The sequence below is a fragment of the Oratosquilla oratoria genome, chromosome 7, assembly GCF_046742065.1.
Source record: "Oratosquilla oratoria isolate Oo_2021 chromosome 7, ASM4674206v1, whole genome shotgun sequence".
Taxonomy (NCBI): Eukaryota; Metazoa; Arthropoda; class Malacostraca; order Stomatopoda; family Squillidae; genus Oratosquilla; species Oratosquilla oratoria.
The window spans coordinates 70,635,015-70,655,829 of NC_134783.1; the positions used below are offsets into that span (position 1 = coordinate 70,635,015).

At 37.3% G+C, this 20,815-nt stretch overlaps 2 protein-coding genes across 2 annotated transcripts; both read right to left on the bottom strand.

The window, feature by feature from the left end:
• Positions 1-911: 911 nt before the first annotated feature.
• On the bottom strand, positions 912-17,419 carry LOC143026850 (uncharacterized). Its single transcript, XM_076187632.1, has 2 exons — positions 15,988-17,419; positions 912-1,021 (listed from the first exon to the last, which is right to left on the bottom strand). The coding sequence occupies exons 1-2, from the start codon at positions 17,417-17,419 to the stop codon at positions 912-914; spliced, it is 1,542 nt and encodes a 513-aa protein (XP_076043747.1).
• A 239-nt stretch (positions 17,420-17,658) lies between these two features.
• Positions 17,659-19,106, bottom strand: LOC143026852 (uncharacterized). Its single transcript, XM_076187633.1, has 2 exons — positions 18,917-19,106; positions 17,659-18,797 (listed from the first exon to the last, which is right to left on the bottom strand). The coding sequence occupies exons 1-2, from the start codon at positions 19,104-19,106 to the stop codon at positions 17,659-17,661; spliced, it is 1,329 nt and encodes a 442-aa protein (XP_076043748.1).
• Between the last annotated feature and the right edge of the window lie 1,709 nt (positions 19,107-20,815).

The following is a 20,815-nucleotide window of genomic DNA, read 5'->3' on the forward strand; positions in this document are numbered from 1 at the left end:
TACCAAGATTATAAAATATGAAAAACCATACAATGAAACGTAGATGTTTTGAATCTGCGTTTATATCCCTCATTGATCATATAAATCAGAACAGTGGATTTTTTTGCAATAAATAAACCATTGGTAATTTTAATAATCAAGTAACAAACAATTTGCGCAAATTGCATGTACACCATTTTTATGTTTGTTTCTCCCCGCAAGCTCAGGCTATATAAGGAGTTAAATGTTTCTCAACTGTGTTATTTCTGAAGAAGCCCTGCTGGGCGAAACGTCAAATATAATGGATCCCATACTCTGCGTTTGGCCTCTCTCCTACAGTGTTGTTGCAGTCGTTCCTGCTTTTACTCATCTGTTCGTAGCCTGCAGACTTCAATATGGGTCTTGATAACATGAAGTTGAAATACATTAGACTTCTGAAGAAAGCCTACAGCTTAAGAAACAGAAGGGACTTCCTGCCGAGGTGTTTAGAAGAAAAAGTCGCTCCTAGATGCACTCCCAAACAACTTTTGGATTTTAATCACCCATTTCCTATGGCGGTGAAGAAATACCTTGAAGATAGTAGCAAAGTACTGAAAATTCACATTACAGAAGCATTCCAGGATGCCCAAAAAGCCCGTGAAATCCTGGACTAGAGAGAGGGACGCCACATTCGTCAGGTTGTAAGTACATACAACGAACGTCAAAAAGTAAGACTGGTGGAAAAACCAAATCGGTTGATTGCCCACAGCAAATGGAAAAACGCCGGGAAAAGTAACCTTATACAAAATCTTTCGAGCATACAGTTTAGTGAGTGTGAAATTGAAGCTTGTCTAGGATTAAAATTTGCAACTGGTGTAGAAAAAAAAGTGACAGAAATATTGATTTAACTGTGAAAAACTATAGTTATAAAAATTCTGAATTTGATCGTGGTTTTATACAAGGTGTATTGTTAGCGTCATTGAAATTAAAGAACCTGTCATTCCCAAAAGATACATAGAGGCCCTGAAAAAGCTGGCCTCAGATGACCACATATACATTTCGTCTGCAGACAAGGTTGGCGGTATAGTTATATTAGACAAATCTACATACAACACAAAAATGGAAACTTCGCTTAAGGACACAAATATATATATGAAATGATTAGTAGACTATTTACAAAAAATAATATGAAGAAAGCAATTAAATGTGCTAGAAACATTCATTCCAATGCTCCTGGAGGGAAAAGTATGTTACACCTTCTACCAAAAGTCCATTTCCCAGCATACATATATGGTCTTCCCAAACTACACAAACCAAACGTACCACTTCGTCCAATTGTTTCTGGTGTAGGTAGTTTACTACAACTAGCAAGAAAATCAGCCAAAACAATCTCTGGCAAAGTAGGCACCATTAGTGGTAAAAATCTTAAACATTCTGGTGATCTTATTAATAGGATTAAAAATATAAGTATGAAAAATAAGCAGATATAGTATCGTTATTTTCCAATGTACTAAATAAAAAAGCCATTGAGATGTTAACCAATGTATTGTCTGTACATGATGAGTTACCTGTACCTATTTGTAATTTTATCAGACTAGTGAACCTTTGTATTTCAAACTGGTTTTTTTTTACTTTTAGTCATAATCATTACAGACAGACAGCAGGATAACCAATGGGTTCCCCACTAAGCCCAGTGCTGGCAAACTTGTTTCTAGAACATTTAGAAAATACCAGTTTTAGCAACATTGTCCCAAGAGAGTTAGTTTGGCTTAGATACGTCGACAATGTACTTATAATAGCTCCTCGTATGTTAGATTTGAGTAGGATTTTAAATCAGTTAAATCATGTAGAAGATAGTAAAAAGTTTACCGTAGAATATGAAACTAACAACATGTTGCCCTATCTTGATACCCTTTTAATAAGAGACGGAAACAATATAGAGTTTAAAGTTTTTAGAAAAAAAGACAAATAATAATGATTATGTACATTTTTACTCTACTACGGATAAGAAAACCAAAATGGAAATTATCATAGGTTTTTATCTTCGAGGCTTAAGAATATGTTCAGAGGAGTATTTGGATGAAGAATTTAATAAAAAAAATTTAACGCATTTACTGAACTAAAATACCCTCCTTATTTTATCCTAAAAACCAAGAGGAAAGCTGGAATTATTCACAAAAGAGTAGGAAAAATAAAAGAAGAATGTGCAAAGGGGATCATATTACCTAATACTTCAGTTGCAGACAATATTTCCCCATTATTAAACAAGGCTGGTGCTAATGTTGTTAAAACTAGCTTGGTAACAGTTGGCAATTTTATCAAAAGCCGAAATAAGAGCAGGGAAAATATTCGTCAAGCAGTTATTTACTGTGTGTCATGTCTAGGTTGTGAAAAGGTCTACATTGGTGAAAGTTTCCGTGGTAGTGATAAGAGAATATTAGAACATAGATATGATATCAAAATATACAATATGAATAATACCATTGTTAAACATAGATTCGATACAGGCCACAATGCTGACTGGAATAATACCAAGATTATAAAATATGAAAAACCATACAATGAAACGTAGATGTTTTGAATCTGCGTTTATATCCCTCATTGATAATATAAATCAGAACAGTGGATTTTTTGCAATAAATAAAACATTGGCAATTTTAGTAACCAAGTAACAAGCAAATTGCGCAAATTGTGTGTACACCATTTTTATGTTTGTTTCTCCCCGCAAACTCGGGCTATATAAGAAGTAAAATGTTTCTCAACTGTGTTATTTCTGAAAAAGCCCTGCTGGGCGAAATGTCAAATATAATGGATCCCATACTCTGCGTTTGGCCTCTCTCCTACATAACTGTACCTCCTTTCATCAGACATTCTGCATGGCATCCATCCTGCCTACTACACCACGAGCTTTCCCCCCTCCCTACTATTACAACACAGGTACTCCCTCGTCGCTGTAATCCACGAAAATTGCGTTTTTTTTTTTTGTTCTAATCTTAGCTGTCAGTCCGACGTGTGAGTTCGTATGTATGCATATATGTATATATATATATATATATATATGTGTGTATGTATATATGTACATGTGTGTATGTATATGTACATGTGTGTATGTATATATGTACATGTGTGTATGTATATATGTACATGTGTGTATGTATATGTACATGTGTGTATGTATATGTACATGTGTGTATGTATATGTACATGTGTGTATGTATATGTACATGTGTGTATGTATATATGTACATATGATATGTATATATATGTATATATATGTGTATATATATGTATATATATGTATATATATGTATGTATATATATGTATGTATATATATGTATGTATATATATGTATATATATGTATGTATATGTATGTATATATATGTGTGTATATGTATGTATATATGTGTATATGTATGTATATATATGTATGTATATATGTATGTATATATATATGTATATATGTATATGTGTGTATGTATATATATATATATATATATATGTATATATGTATATGTGTGTATATATATAAATATGTATATGTATATGTGTGTATATATATAAATATGTATATGTATATGCGTGTATATATATAAATATGTATATGTATATGTATATGTGTGTATATGTATATGTGTGTATATATATAAATATGTATATGTATATGTGTGTATATATATAAATATGTATATGTATATGTATGTGTGTATATATATAAATATGTATATGTATATGTATGTGTGTATATATATAAATATGTATATGTACATGTATGTGTGTATATATATAAATATGTATATGTATATGTATATGTATATATATATGTATATATATATATTTATATACGTATGTATATGTGTATGTATGTATATATATATATATATATATATATATATATATATATATGAATATATTCATATAGTATATACATACATATGTATAGATACAATTAATATGTACACATACACACACATGCATATACATTTAACATATGTAAACATTTAAATGAGAATCCCTGAGAATGCCTCTCTTCGAAAAATAAAACCCCGTTAATTAAAACAAAATGAAGAAACATAATGTTTTAAAGGGTCTGGTACCACAAGATGATACACTTTCGAGCTAACCGGACACTGACCACCCATCTCTTCCTTCCCTTTTTCTACATTTTCTCCATTTTCTCCATTACATGAAATTTATCACTGTTATAACACTTCCATAACCAATTGACTTATGGTGCCATATATTCTTTCCCTTTGAGTGTGATTTACTACCATCAATGCAGTAGGCGGACTTACAAATTCATCAGATATTATTTTTTTCTATTCTGTTTTAGATATCATAGTTATCGAGGATGTAACAGAAGTGGTGAGATTAGAAATTCTAACTATATGGAAATATAGATTGATAAAGCCCTTTGAATATTTCCGATTTTCTTCCTAATTGCTTCCGTACCAAAAGGAATTTTTTCCTTTTTATTTTATCTGCCACCGTTGTAATTATTCATCCATATAGCATAAACTCTTCAATAAAGGTCTATAGTAAGGGGAGTTAAATCATTGTTTTCAGTGGGAAAGAAAACTAAGACAAATGGTTTCTCGTTGTGGCTGACACATGCAAGTAAGTGGTCCTAAAGAAGTAAATACCCAGAGGATTTCTTTGGGTTAGTCCAAATAGGCCCTCTAAATAATTTTACAGAAGTTGCTCACAGGGTTCACTCGACATCTTTGAACATTCTTCACCCAAATTTGAATTTACTTGTGGGACATTTGTTTTTGAGGAGTTGGGCAATAATTAAGTCATGGGGGTCCCAACACGAAACTGCTTCTTCAATTACTGCCTATTCTCATTCCCAGTTTAAATGATTTAGTGGGGACGGGCATCTTCGCAGTTTGTTTATAAGCTTCATTTGAAGCCAACTGAAGCCTAAGGCATCCGGCAGAGCAAATTTATAAATAATAATTTGTCATATAAAGTGAATTAGAAATTACGACAACGTACCACTAGCTACGTCTATACACCAATCATTTTAACCTAGAAAATATCCAAGAGAGTTATTTGTTTACGTATATTGGTAAGATGAATTGTAGATCCCACTATCAAGGAAAAGAATGCTGTATGAAAGATTGTATAGAAGGACGTATTTTCGTACAACTTTATTTTCTCCTTTGTGTGCCCGCTTTTCATTTGACTTTAGATCACATATAAACATTCCTTGTTCTGAGCAAGAGATATATATTGTACTTCAGAGAGAATGAGAAAGCTAAAGGGATACATACAGTAAATGTTTTCTCAGCACAAGGAAGCGGTGGCAAAGTAGGTATTATAATATTGATAACAATCCTAGAAAGTTGAAAAATCTAGCCTTTGTAAAAATTGTAGATAAGGATTAATATATTATATGGCTTCCAGCGCTGAGGCCATAAAGTAAATAGAAAAGGATTGGATGGAAAAGTATAATGACACTTCACCTTCACGAGAATAAATATAAAGAAGAAATAAAAAGTTACAGCCTACGGTTACAGGAATTATTTGTTAATACCCATGCTATCTCTAATGGTGAATAATTAATGTTAGGAAAATTAATGAGGACCGTATCCGCATAATTTACACGTAGTTGTGGTTTACTAACAGATATTGCTATATGTCTATATTACGAAGATTTATTAGAGAATTTCATTACCTTTATTAACCAACTTTGTTGCCGATAATTTAATTAGTATTATCATTAATATTATACACAGCTGGATGTTTACTGTCGTCCATGTTATTCTTACCGTCATCGCCGGTTGTACTTTTCGTTGATTTTGTGATAGCGATTCTTATAGTTCACTTCACGGCAATAGCACTACTCCAGCTTCTCCTGTGTCCGGTAGTGTTTCATTTTAGTCGATATCACAGTCAAACACCCGATTCATCCCTATCGTGTCTAGAAAAATACGGTTTAACCTTTGCAGCAACGTTCAGCCGAAGCCCCGTCGGCCTTTAGTTTCAGGACTCTTTTGCATTAAGGATTGTATGGGTATGATAAGTACATGGTGGGTGAGCCACGTACCAGTATTCGATTGTGAGATATACTGATCTCATTTTGTTACTAACTAGTATTTTCTTGTTGATCATACATCAACGGGATACGTGAGATGTACTTCATATACTTCTGACCCGGGCAGTGGGCAAAAGATAGGAATGACTCTTCATCTACGAGGAGACAAGATGAAAGGAAAATACTGGGTGGAGGATGGGAGTAGAATGAATGAGGGTCGGTGTGCGCCTTCGTTTGGGAAAAGGCCCTTTATGAATATAAATATTTAATACCAAAAGCCCTTTATAAATATAGATATTTAATACCAAAGGCCCTTTATAAATATAGATATTTAATACCAAAGGCCCTTTATAAATATAGATATTTAATACCGTACAATTAGAATGAACTGAAGAGTAGACATAAATGGAATTTCCCCATTCTTATGTTCTTCTGTTCTTAGTAACCATGTAGTGAGCCCTGAAACTATCGTTTGTTTCATGAGGAGATTAGATAACTTTATGGATAGTGATGATAGGTGGTAATGGACATGGAACTGCCTAGTGTAGGCCTTATGGACTTTCGCAGTATTAACTCTCTTCACGGCCTGACTAGGTACAGCATAAAAAGAGAGGAAAAAAGGTGGTCATTCTATGTAAAATTCAGACAGAAATCAACAAAGAATGTTTAGACAATACAAATTTTAGACCCGATATACATGAAAAGAATGCACGAATGAAACCTGAAGAAGAAAACCTGCCAACAGACCCAGAAAACGACAGGAAAATCAAATTAAAGAAATAACTCAAAGAGAGGAAGAGGACTTTGAGAAATTGCAATCAATGGCCCTTGACAGAACAGCACAGAAGGTTCTGATAGAGCGACTGCCAAGGGACTAGTCAAACGGCCAACTTGCGCCAAGATAACCTGTAAACAAAGCCTTGAATGATTAATGTCTCTGGGATACTAGAAAAAAGTCTACTAATTACATCACTACACTGAAAGAGTTATTAGTGGAATGCTATGACACTATGCCCAAAAATAGGTATCAATATTGTTCTTGCATGACTGGTACCCCATAACCTTTCAAAGCTATTTTGTACCAAAAGTATTAACGTGAGCCTTTGAGGTGATAATGACCGCCTAAATCAAATCGTTGAAGTGGAGAAGCTTACGCATTGCCTTCACTATTCTTTTGTATGAGAAGATATTATTCGAACAGAAAGAGGACATGGAACTGTACACACATTATGCTGACTTTTACTTAATTTCTTAGTTACTTTCTTAGTTAATTCTCTTGATAAGTGTTTCAAAACACGTAAAACGTAAGTGCCAAAATGTATAATGAAAACAGTATCTGGGGCGAGTTTACTCGTAAAAACTTTGCAATTATAGATCCTATTTTCAACCTCCGCTGTTTGAAAGCTTCTCTAATGATACTCTTACTGGTGACTTGTTTACGTAAATAATTTATTTTAATGCTACTTAAAATGCTCTGTACTAACATTTTATGATCAAGAGAAAAAATAATGTGCGCTTGCTTGGTCACATATATATTTTACTCCTCTGCGTAAGATGTTTCCTTCGGTTGAATAAAATCAACTGGCTGAAACTTAATAAAAACATCAAGTCGTCAAGATCAATTAATAGTGAGCTGGTTAATATGCATACACATTCATTAGATGTTTGCATTTGTTTGCCAGATATTTGGGTCTGTCAGCAAACTCGACTTGGCAGAGCACACAAGATTTAAATTTAATCAACCGTGTCCACATTATTATAGATTGCGGTAAAGCAAAGGGGTAATTGGCCAGGCAAGGCGGATGATCGACGCTAAATTGCCTTCAGATTGGACAAGTGATCCCCAATTCTGGAGGGATATTGTCGGCACTGCAAGATGAGGTCGACGGTGAAGAGGAAGGGTTAAAGGCGGTGAAGAGAAAAGTGACGGAGCTGGGGAGATATCTGGGATGAGTTTTGACGCAATCAGAAATTAAGTTATTACAAATTGCTGAGTAGACAAGGAGACATGTGCCAGGAGTAAAGTATGGATTTTTTTCACAAGGACGACTAAAAGAAAGAGACTATTTTAGTAAAGTTTCTTAGCTTTATCGCTAGTGACGGATCGTATCTATTATGGCTGCTTCCAAAATATTACTCTGTCCAAAAGAGCCTTCCTCACTACTTCATGGCCTCGATTAAAGATGCAAGACTTACGTAAGGAAAAGTTTAGATTGGTTGACACAGACAGTAACATGACCGGCAGGGTATATGGTAAAGGTCTTTAAAGAACTCTTACTTTGATCTCGCAAAAAAAAAAAAAAAAAAAAAAAAAAAGAGCTCATATGCGAGGAAGTCATTTGTCATGTGTTCCATAATCGACATTAGCTTTCATTAGCAAAGTGACGCCGTTTACAAATGTTTATTTACCGAAGAAGAAGCAGTTTTATTTAACCAAAGGAGCCAATTTTCCGAAGTGGTTAAAATATTCATACTAGCCTTAGGGGTAGCCTCAAGCCTAAGGGTGAATATTGTTAGATAAATCTCATTGTGTAGTTTTAGCATCCCGCCTTTTAACCACCATAAGTGAGGTGAGAGGTCTACAACAGGAGGCGCACAACTGCGGCAGAAACCGTCACATTTGCCCTATACGTTTGGACTGTTAGAGCAGGTAACAGTCACTGATGAGCACTGGAGGGAAGTGCGGGATTTGAACCCACAACTAAGCGAACGTGAGACAAGCACGCTTCCTATTACGCCACCAACGCACAACTATCACAGGAGGCAAAATATATCTGTGATAGGTAGTTCAAAGGATGCAAAGGATGAAAGAGAGAAAAAGGGACAACTATATTGGCAAGGAAAACATTTCTGGCTAGAAATAGGGAGCGGGAAATGTAAAAGGAATACAAAAAAATGTGATAAGAAACACTGATTTCACCACAAGGAAAAGAAGAAAGAAATGACGAAGAAAACCTGTCAAAAAACCTGGCATGAGTTCAAAAGATATGAAAGGAATATAATCTTATTCATAAAGCGAATACAGTGGGAAGGAACTCGGTAAGAAAATGAAGATGCAGAAATAGGAGCGCAGAAGCAGAGAAACATTGACTGAAATAATATTGCAGAGAATAATCGTTGACGAAAGATAAACAAACAAAATGAAAAAACAAAATACAGGGGTGAGTCAGAGAGGAGAGAGAGAGACAGATAGAGATAGAGATAGAGAGAGAGAGAGAGAGAGAGAGAGAGAGAGAGAGAGAGAGAGAGAGAGAGAGAGAGAGAAACAGGCAAAGGAAACAAACAAAAGGCACTTGGAAATGTACTGACCAATTCAAGAATATCCAAAGGGATACAACCACGTTCAAAGGTCGAGACAGCCTCTGTAAAGCTGGTCTGTCAAGGCTAGATCCTAGACGAAAGTAAGAACAGTGTAAAATGTGAGAGAAAGTGAGAAGAGAATGGAATAGAATGGAGAAGGGAATCAGGATAAGGAGTTGGGGTCGGTGTCGGGAAAGGCGGTTGACGGAGGATAAGAGAGAAGAGAACATAGAGGGGATATCATCAAGACCTTTGGAGTCGTGAAACTAACTTCATTTTGGAAGAGAAAGAAAAGAACCTGAGGAAAATGTACAGGAGAAAGCCAGGATAGCCAAGAAATGCAGTAAAGTGAATAAGATAATAGATTTACGAAACAAGGATTTTTTTCTTGGGGAAAGTATCGAAATAACAATTGAAATGAGAGAAAAGTCTCCGTTCTAATCAGAAATGGGAATTAAAGTGTGTTGATAACTGCACAACGAAGAGAAATTTTAAAATAATGGGCTGAAAAGAATAGAGAAGCTATAGAAAATGTGAACTTAGTCTCACCAAAGAAGGTTAGGACAATAAAATCAATAAATTCAATTAACAAGGAATCAAAGGGCATGCCAGAGAGGGGACAGTCACGATAGACAGGATTATGTAAGAATCTGGAAATGATCGAGCAAACATGCAAGAGGAAATAAAAATGTTTACAAGATGTCTGATTGCATAAAATAGCACCTATAAACCAAATACTGGTAAAATTACCAAACAAATACAAAATTATAAATGGTATGCTAAAACCCGAGAAAATGGTTGCGAATAAAGTATTACACACCCAAGAATGTATTTCTATTCCCTTACCTAAGTCTACATTGTTACATTATATAATAACGGAGCTTTGGGAGGAGAAGTATTGTCTGTAGAAAGCGTTGTTGGAGAAAATAAAAATTTTACTTGGTTGGGGTATTTTCAGTGTTGTTAGCTAAAGTTGAATTCATATAAGAATATTGGTAATGAGTTATGTGTGAGTTGTGTGGAAAAGGTTGCACCATGGTCATACCTCCTTGATACCGTTGGCGTGTGAATTTTTATAGGGCCTGTAGGCTGAAATTCAGAGGGCTGTGTGTGAGTAACCTTAGTATTACTAGTGGAGCCTTTCTCCTAATTTATACTTTGTTGGATGAACGAGGGTACATTTGTTAGCCATTATGACAGCTTTGAATGAAATATGATGTTCGCTGTTTTCTGTGTCTTGCTACATTGATTCTGACCCAGGGGAGTGGTCGAGATGCAGGGATGACCCGTCATCCAGGAGGAGTCAAGATACAAGGGAGGGTTGGGGTAAGTGGGAGTGGAGTATGTGGGGATGGAGTGGGGGGGTTAGTGGATTTTATGCATTTGTTTTTGGCTATTTCCCTTGTAAGGGGGGAAAATACGTTGGTATCTGCATGTATGTCTAAATAAAGTCAAATCTGAGCCTAGTTGATCATCTAATTATGATATCACTTAATTCTCGCAAACATTCTACAGTGCTACTTTTACTGGTTGAACACCATTTACCAAAAAGTTATTTGTGTACTGGTGTGAATTCTACGTAAGTAGTGTTTGGCTTTTTTTTTCTTCTAAAATTCACACCAAATGAATCTGGAACTAATCTGTTCGAATTCAAGACTTGTTTCTTAATATGAAAGATAGATAGACATAGAGAGAGAGGGAGAGAGGGAGGTAGACAGAGGCAGAGACAGACAGACAGACAGACAGAGAGACTATATCTATTGAGCCTTGAATATACACTAATAGTGTTCTTTGTAAAGTTGATAATGAGCCTATTCATAGTAGTGAAAAAAGCCTTTTGGTTATTCAAAGAGAAATAGATTTAACTAAATATATCTAGTTATACTGATATTTACTCACTCTAAGAGCAGTATACTAATAGTTTGTATATTTTGACGATACATTAAAATGACTAGGGATAACAAGTGAATCAGTATATTCATAGTGTCTAGTTTATTTCATAAATGGCTGAAGTCTATTAACGACAGTAAATGGCAGTTACACAGAATCAATGTCGGTTGGCAACCAGCAAAGGAACACAGAACTACAAAGGCTCTTCTCGAATAGTACTCGCCAATAAAGGACAGGAAATGGAGAGAGGCCATGAGAGATACACTGTAGAGCAAGGCATAGTGGAAGTAGGAAGAAAAAATGAAAGGAAGGTAAAAATAAAATTATATATTGAAGAACAAAAATAAATTAATGGGAGAGAGAGAGAGAGAGAGAAAGGAGAGAGAGAAAGGAGAGAGAGAAAGGAATGAGAAAGAGAGTAATAGAGAAAGATGAAGTAAGGAGCAGGACTGGAAATTCAGGTAGTATATGTATACAAACAGTTTAAATTATTTGTAAATAAACCTAGATAAGAAGAAAAAGAAAGTAGAGTGTAAGAAGAGATGACAAACTTTAGACAGCAAAATGCAGAGAAACCGTGTTCAAGCAAAGAAGAAAGATAACTTGGGATAAACAAGAAATACTTAAGAGGAGGAGATTGAAATGGAAGAGTAAAATGGAAGATTAGATGGCGAATGATAAAGATTTGAAGAAGGAAAGGAGGAGGGAATTAAGATAGAAACAAAATAGGAGAAAGGAGAATGAAGAAAAAGAATAGAGGAAGAAAGAAAACAGGAAGAGGAAATGAATTGAAGGAGAAGAGATAAAAATAGGGAGAATGAAGAAAGAGGTTGGAGGAGGAGAAAGTTGAATAGAGAAAGAGGGGAGGAAGGGAGAATCTGAGGATGTCAAAAAGCTTACGATGATTAGAAAGGAGGAACCAAGAGAAGAAGGGACAAGAAAACGTAAAACTAGAAGAAAAGGGTATGATGAATGAGGTCACAGTAAAGCTGATGGGTGACAGTAAGAAGGGACCAGGGCGAGAGCAGTAGTATCGAGTTTATGGTGGATGGCAGAAGGCTAGATGGTGATTGGGTAGTCAGACATCATTGCAGAGAAGTGTTTTCTTCTGGATAAAATTTGACGTCATATCCAGGAACCATCAAACGAGAAATAAATGTTAAATCGAAAAATTCAGTTTCGTCTCTGGAAAACTTTCTTCTTTCAAACTTTCTCGTTACCTATTTACCACATGGGAGGAATAGGGGCAGGGATACTATGAATATGGTATAGATCAGTAGGAGAGAGAAGAGGGAATGAGAAGGAAACTTCACGAGAAAAATATTGTAAGGCAGAAATTTGAACAAAAGGACAGTTGAGCATAAATCATAGATGGCACAAGTATGTGAAAGGATATGGAGGGAATGTGCGGGGAATGTAAAGAGGAATGTGAACGTCAGGAGGGGTAGGCATGAAAGAAAAAATGTAAAGGGATAAAAATGAGTGTGGACGAGGACGAGCATGAGGACGAGGACGAGGACGAGCATGAGAACGAGGACGAGCACGAGGACGATAATGATGATTTATATGTATATATGGAGAAAAGTGGGAAATAAGCCAGTTGTTGTTTGCTGACGACACTGCGCATGTAGCAGGATCAGAGGAGGAATTGAGGAAGTTAGTGACAGAGTTTGGGAAAGTGTGTTAAAGAAGGAAGCTGAAGATAAATGTGGGCAAAAGTAAGGTGATGAGATCACAAGAAAAAAGAGTGACAGCAGGCTGGAAGTGAGCATTAAGGGTGAGAGACTGGAGGAGGTGGATAGTTTTAGATACTTGGGTGCGAATGTGGCAGGAAATGGAGGAGTGGGGTTGGAGGTAGAATGTAGATTGAGAGAAGCGAGTAAATGTATTGGTGGATTAAAAAGTGTAATGAGAAGTAGACATCTGGGAGTGGATGCTAAGGGGAGGTTATATGAAGGGTTGATTGTGCCAACAGCATTGTACGGGGCAGAAATATGGAACATAAGAGAGGAAGAGAGAAAGAGGTTGAATGTGTTTGAGATGAAATATCTGAGAAATATGATAGGGGTTACTAGGCTAGATAGAGTGAGAAATAAGGAGGTGAGGAGGAGAACAGGGGTGGAAAGAGAGCTGGGAGAATGGGTTGATGAAATAATATTGGGATGGTTTGGACACGTGGAAAGAATGAGTGAAGAAAGATTAGTAAAAGAAGTGTGGAAGGCAGAGGTGGAAGGAGTGAATATGAGGGGGCATCCTGGAATGAGATAGATGGATGGGGTGAAAGGGGCATTACAAAAGAGAGGAATGTCTGTTGATGAAGGACGGGAGAGGACGGAAGATAGGGGTGAATTGAGAAGGGTTGTATATGGATGATGCTGTGATGCATGAGGGAGAGTGGGTGGGGGATGGGGGGTGAAGGAGTATGCATGAGAAATAAATTGACGCAGCCCGTTGGGATTTCTCCCCGTCTTCTCCTTTTCTGCACGAGGGGACGGAGAGGGGGTCGCCGAATTTATGAAGCAGCCTTGATGTGGTGTGTCTTGTGACACTACTTCTGACCCAGGGCAGTGGACAGGTTGTATGTATATATGTATATATATATATATGCATATATATGTATATATATATATAATATATATATATATGTATATATATATATATATATAATATATAATATATATACTAGCCAAATTTCCCTCGCGTTGCTGCGAGTTCGTGAATCATCCCTATCCTAACCATACCCCACCTAACTTTAACCCTTATCCCTGACCAAAATATGTATTTTTAAATGAAACATAGTTATCCAAGTACCTGTAGTGATAGGGCATCAGAATGTATACGGTTATGGGGGGTCTATCTGCAAAACCCTAGAATGAGTTTGTGAACAAACAAACAAACAATTTAACGGACAAATGAAAAATAGTAATCCAAGTACCTTAGGTTATAAGGTTTCAGAATATATATAGTTATAGGGGTTTATCTGCAAAAACCTAGGAGGAGTTCGTGAATAATCTCTAACCTAACCATACCCCACCTAACTTTAACCCTTAACCCTAACCAAAATATATATATTTTTTGAAAAAGAAACAGTTATCCAAGCACCTGAAGTGACAGGGCATCAGAATATATATGGTTATAGGGGTCTATATGCAAAACCCTAAGAGTTCCTGAACAAACAAATAAACAAACAAACAGACAGACACACAAATGGAAGATAGTTTTCCAAGTATCTTTGGTTATAAGGTTTCAGAATATATATGGTTATAGGGGTCTATCTGCGAAAACCTGGGAGTAGTTCGTGAATAATCACTCGCCTAACAACAAACCACCTAACTTTAACCCTTAACCCTAACCAATATATTTTTAATGAAATATAGTTATCCAAGTACCTGGAGGGATAGGGTATCAGAATATATATGGTTTTGGGGGTTTATCTGCAAAACTCTAGGAGTTCGTGATCAAACAAAAAGACAGACAGACAGTGGCTACTACTTTATAATATATATATATATATATATATATATGTATATAAGTAATTATATATATATATATATATATATGTATATATATGTATATAAGTAATTATATATATATATATATGTATATATATATATATGTATATATATATATATATATATATATATATACACAAACACACATACATATACCAAGGCTTTTTCCCCCTTACAAGGGAGGTAGCCAAAAAGGAAAAGGCATAAAATCATTCCCACCCATTCCATCCCTGAATACACTCCACACCCCTCCACCCTACCTCTCATCTTAGCACCTCCTGGATGACGGGTCATCCCTGCACCTTGTCCACTGCCCTAGGTCAGAAGCAGTGTCGCATGACACAGCACATCCACAGCAAGGCCGCTTCATTAAATCGGCGACCCCCCCTCTCCGTCCCCCATTGCATAAAAGGAGAAGACGGGGAGAAATCCCTTCTGGCTGCGTCAAATTGTGCTCACATATACTACCACACCACCCATCCCCCCGCCCATTCCACATCATGCATCACAACATCATCCATATACAACCATTCTCCATTCACCCCTGTCTTCTGTCCTCTCCCGTCCTTCCTTAACAGACATTCCCCTCTTCCCCAAAGCCCCCTTCACCCTATCCATCCACCTCATCCTAGGACATCCCCTCATATTCACTCCCTCCACATCTGCCTTCCATATCTCTTTTATTAGTCTTTCTTCACTCATTCTCTCTGCAAGAATTATCGTTTATTCTCCGCACTGGATAAACTCTAAGCAGTAAGCCTGCCTGTGTATCTCCAGAGCACATCAACAGTCAGTTTAAAGGTCAGATATCAACAGATATACCATTCACTAAAAATCATCGAAAAAGTACTTATTAAAAGCATACAAATAAAGTTTTTACCTATTACAGAAGAATTTATTCAGAAAATTCACTTTTAATTGCGCCTCGCATACCACTTTTCCGAAGTCTACTGTAGATATTCAGAATAACAATATTGTTTGTTTGGCAACTGTGACGTCACGAACGCGGAATTCCCCGAACCTTTCCCGAAGCGCACGGGCGGAATGTTTCGAATAGCAGACGACGCAATGAAATGAAGACAAAACTGTTTTTTGCCAAATTTGATAAGATGTAGATGGTGGAATTATATAGAATACTGTCAGTATGTTTTTTTTATGTACATTAAACTGTAAATACAAAAAGTTATGGAAGTCTTGATATCTGACCTATAAAGGTCAGATATCAAGACTTCCATAACTTTTTGATCGATTGTCCTGATATTCGTGCAAGCACCAAATGCAACCTCACTTGCATCACAAAAATGATGTAATTCTGAAGTACAACCATTCCACTTTAAAGGCAAAACACATCTAGGGAAGCGAAGTCTCGAGATTTCATATAGTGAAGCTATCCATTTCAACCACTTCTGACACAAAGATATAGGAATATTTTCGTCCCAAGAAATCTTAAGCCTAGTCGCCTCCTGGAACAAAATCTTGGCTGGAACAATGATTGGCAAAACTAAACCTAAAGGATCGTAAGTCGAAGCAAGTTGACTCAACATAACTCGTCTAGTCACATTCTGTGTTTGAACACCCTTACTAACGAAAAAGAAACAGTCGTTCTCGACGTCCCATTTAATCCCAAGCACTTTGCTATGCACATTTGATGTCAATTCCTTTGCTTCCTTAGCCCTGTCTTTCTCATTGATGCTCTCTAGCAATTTGACGTCATTAATCATGAATTTGGTTAAGTTAAACCCTCCGTGTCTGAGGACACTTCTAGTATCTTCAATTACCTTATTTGTCTCTTCAGGTGACGCTACGGACTTCAACATATCGTCAACGTAAAATGACCGGAGTAGCGTGTCTTTTACTTCCTGACAAGGTTGCATGTCTTCTACAGCCTTCCGCAAGGCATAGGTGCTACTACTAGCGCACCATATTCCGCCAAAGGGATGCGAGGTCATTCTTAACTCTCTTATTTCATCGCTAACATACCATAGGAACCTTAAAGCGTCTCTATCGCTAATGGGAATTTTGACTTGGTGATACATAGCCTCAATGTCGGCCGTGATGGCGTAATGATATTGGCGAAACCTGAGTAACACGTGAATCAACTTATTATTCAGGTCTGGGCCCTGTAGGCACTGACTGTTCAGACTGACTCTTTTCTTTTGAGCAGCACAGTCGAATACGACTCTCACCTTAACTGGTTTGGTTTCGCTCGTAACGGCATGATGCGGTAGGTACCACACTTTACCGTCATCTCTCTTTAAACCAACCTCGGGAACATACTCTGCATACCCCTTCTTTAGCAAATCTGAAATATTCTCAGAGTATACATTCAATATGCCGGATTTCACCAACCTTTTGTGCAAACTTCTTAATCGTCTCTCGGCGACGTCACGATTATTGGGCAAGTTTGGCTCACCTCGCCAAGGTATTGGCAGTACATAATGTCCATCTTCGTATCGTGTTTCCTTATCCCAAAGGTTGATAACCTTCTGGTCATTCTGAGATGGTGCCCTATCTTCACATTCATTTTCCATCATCCACAAGCACTCAATATCTGCTTCGATCGAGCTTGCAAAGCACGAGCCGACATTATATGACTTACCCGTACCAATTGGGCCATTTACAGACCATCCAAAGTAGGTCCGCGTAGCATAAGGTTGGTGCTTATTCCCGCCTGAGCCCCCTCTGACCTCCAATGGCTTTAGGAGCCAAGCGTTGTCCATGCCTATCAAAATGTCTGGCTCAGATACTTGACTAGTATTCAAAGGTATGCCCTTAAGTAGGGGAATTTATCAATCTCAATTTTGACAGGTGGTTGCCTATAAGGCACTCTTGGGACGACCATGACATTTGTAACACTGGCCTCTCGTCTACCATCCGGTGACGTAAGGCTAAGGGATACTACCCTGGTCCCCCCTAAAGTACTTATGGTGTACTCCTTAAGGTCTCCTTCCAGACCCAACTAGTGGGCCACCCTTTCCGTGACGAAAGTGGTGTCTGATCCACTATCTAACAACGCCGTGACCTCAAGTATATTATCCACAACAACTGGTAAAATGGGTAGATAGATCTTCGATTGAGCATCATTGACATAACCATTCATGACCACACTTGATTCTTGACACTCCGAATTTTCAACTACGCCCCCATTACCCCGAGAGTCCTTTGCCGAGACGTGGATGAATTTTGTATGCTTTAAACCACATCCAGGAACTGAACAAATGGATTGTTTGAAGCATTTGCTAGCCCCGTGCCCACCTAGTAAGCAATTGAAACACAGCTTGTGTCTTTTTACGACTTCCAACCGACATTCAGGTTTCATGCCTTTAAATTCCTCACAGTAGAACAGTCTGTGTCCATCCCCGCACACCACACATGTGCTACCAGCACGCCCTAACTTGACGGGGTATTTAGACTTGGATGCTGCTACATTACAACTTGTGCTCTTCACATTTTGACCCTTACCTGTGGATTGCAATCCATAAACCGGATCACATGCCTCATCTGCCATGACATTGATAAACTCAGCGAATTGACTGAGAGATGGGTATGTGTCCGTTTCTCGTTTGTGACTTAGAGCTTTCTGTTTCCATTTGTTACGAACGAATCCCTGACACCTCTGTAAAATATCTAAGATATACTCTTGAGTGTTAAACCTTTCATACAATTCTAATTTTCCAAAAGTAGCAACTGCCATTGTTAAGTCGTCACCCAATTGCCTCAACTCTTGAGGCTTAGATACCATCTTACCATTTTTTAAATCATTAACAATTTGTTGAGACACAAGGTGAGAATTACCGAACCTGCGTTTCAATATATCGCGGGCTTGTACGTAACCAGCACTATTTCCCACCAACGCACAATTTTTTATGGCAGCTTTCGCCGGTCCCTTGGTGTATTGTAATAGACGAGTCAATTTGATCTGAGGGTCACTCACTTTACTGTCTACGAGTTCATCAAAAATTGTCATAAAGAGATTATACTCAAGAGGGTTCCCTTCAAACACATCTAATTCAACTTTGGGTACATTTAAGATCCCAACTAGTTCGGCCGGTGAGACGTCTAAACGTTCACTTTCAATATTTTTACTGTCTACGCGGACTTCGCACATGGAATTTCACTTTGAGTCCTTACCTTAAGGAATGCCCTGGCGTCCTTTATCACCTTTACGTACTCCTCTTCAGTTTCATTGTACCATGACTCGCTGGCCTCCAATTCACTTTCATTGTTCCCCAGGAGCGTTTGGCAAGTGTCGTGTGCCGATTCGAATTCATCGTAGAATGTACGGACACGGTCCAGTCTGTCCGTAATGCCGGCTACATCTTCCTCAGCGATTAACCGGCACAAGGTTCCCAGGTGACGTGTGACCGCTGCTGTCCTCTGTCGTCTCACCACCTTGGCCTGCTCCATGACGGTGACTCAAGTCGAATGACTGTAGGGTATTGTCGGCAAATTATTGTCTTCTTATGATACGTAGGGAATAAATGGAGCTCCGAATGGACGCTGACTGCAGGTCATTCTAAAAAGAATGTTTTTATTGTCAAAAAATTTGTACAACATTACAAAAAATACATAAATACCAATTAATAACAAAATATAGAAGTATTAATCAATACGTTGAGTCGTAACTCACATCACAAATTTGACGTTGAAATGACATCACATACTAAAGCAATCACTCACCGACTTGTGCGTCTCTCATAGGTCCCTACGTCTGTTGACTCGTTCGACATTACAATGGTGAAGTGGAGGATTGCGACATTATACGTGACTTGTCCCTTCCTCTAACAGCATATAGCCCACACATTGGGCGACTCTGACTAATGCCAGTTAGAGAAGACGACCTTGATATGCTGGCCCCCACACACCATCTACCCACAACTTCTCCCACACTCGACAAAGTCGATGCCGGTGACGGGGGGAAATTGTACAACTGATCGTACCGTGACACTAATTGACGGACGTACAATGCACAAATTATACCGTGACATTAACGGACGTACAATACAAATTATTTATTCCACTCCTGATTTTTATACAATGAAAGCAGTAACACAAATTTACGTCTATGGACGTAACATATATATATATACATATATATATATATTTATATATATACATATGTATATATATATATATATTTATATATGTATGTATATATATAATATATAGATATATATATAATGTGTGTGTGTGTGTGTGTTTGTGTGTGTGTGTGTGTTTTACCTAGTATTTTACGGGAAGGGGAGATATGCTCGTGGTGTCCCGTCTATCAAGTCTCCTTTCTCTCTTCTTTGCTCTAATGTTTGTAGCTCAAGTTTTGCTAGTCTCTCTTCATATGATAGTTTTGAGAGTTTTGGTGCCAATTTTGTAACTGCTCCTTATGTTCTTTCAAGTTTTGTTATACATTTTTTTTTTTTTTTGCACTTGATGACCACGTCGTAGCTGCATATTCCAATCTTGGCCTTATCAAAGTGACTAGTATGTTCTTCACCATTTCTTCATCCAGGTATGTCAATGCCACTTTGTTGTTAGTAAATTATAAATTTCTCCAAAAATTTTATTTGTATGTTTCTCATTGGACATATTATTCATAAAATGTCTACCAGGTCCTTCTCATTTTCTACTTTTTTATTTCTTCTTCTCCTAATTTACATGATCCCACTATTCTTATTTTTTTGCTTCTTTCAAATTCCATTATACAGGGTGGGGCGTGGAAACTTCCCGATTTGAGGATTAAATAATAAACTGTTTACACTTCACAATTCTTTATTCTAATTTTATGTCTGTCACACAACTTGGGAGATTTACTTTTACACGGTTTTGAAAACAATATCTTTTCAATGTCCACCTTCATTATCAATACACTGATTCAGACGATTTCGGAAGCTTTGGTCTACTCTCTCTAGCATGGTGAGCGGTATGTTGGCAATTTCAGTGCGGATGGCATTCTGTAGATCTTCCAGGTTCTGCGGACGGTCGTTATAAACCAGGGATTTGAGATAACACCACAGGAAATAATCACAGGGGGCTAAATCAGGCGAGCGCATTGATTTCCCTGAGAGGAGGCTTAAACTGGCCAGCGCGCTCGCCTGATTTAGCCCCCTGTGATTATTTCC

Bases quoted from the DNA above. Each gene is read 5' to 3' on its own strand.
- LOC143026850 (XM_076187632.1), bottom strand. From the start codon at position 17,419: ATGGACAACGCTTGGCTCCTAAAGCCATTGGAGGTCAGAGGGGGCTCA. The intron at 1,022-15,987 runs GTGAGGTTGCAT...CCTTGTCTGCAG, and splicing joins ACATCATTTTTGTGATGCAA to ACGAAATGTATATGTGGTCA.
- LOC143026852 (XM_076187633.1), bottom strand. From the start codon at position 19,106: ATGGAGCAGGCCAAGGTGGTGAGACGACAGAGGACAGCAGCGGTCACA. The intron at 18,798-18,916 runs GTGAATTGGAGG...CCATGTGCGAAG, and splicing joins GCTCCTGGGGAACAATGAAA to TCCGCGTAGACAGTAAAAAT.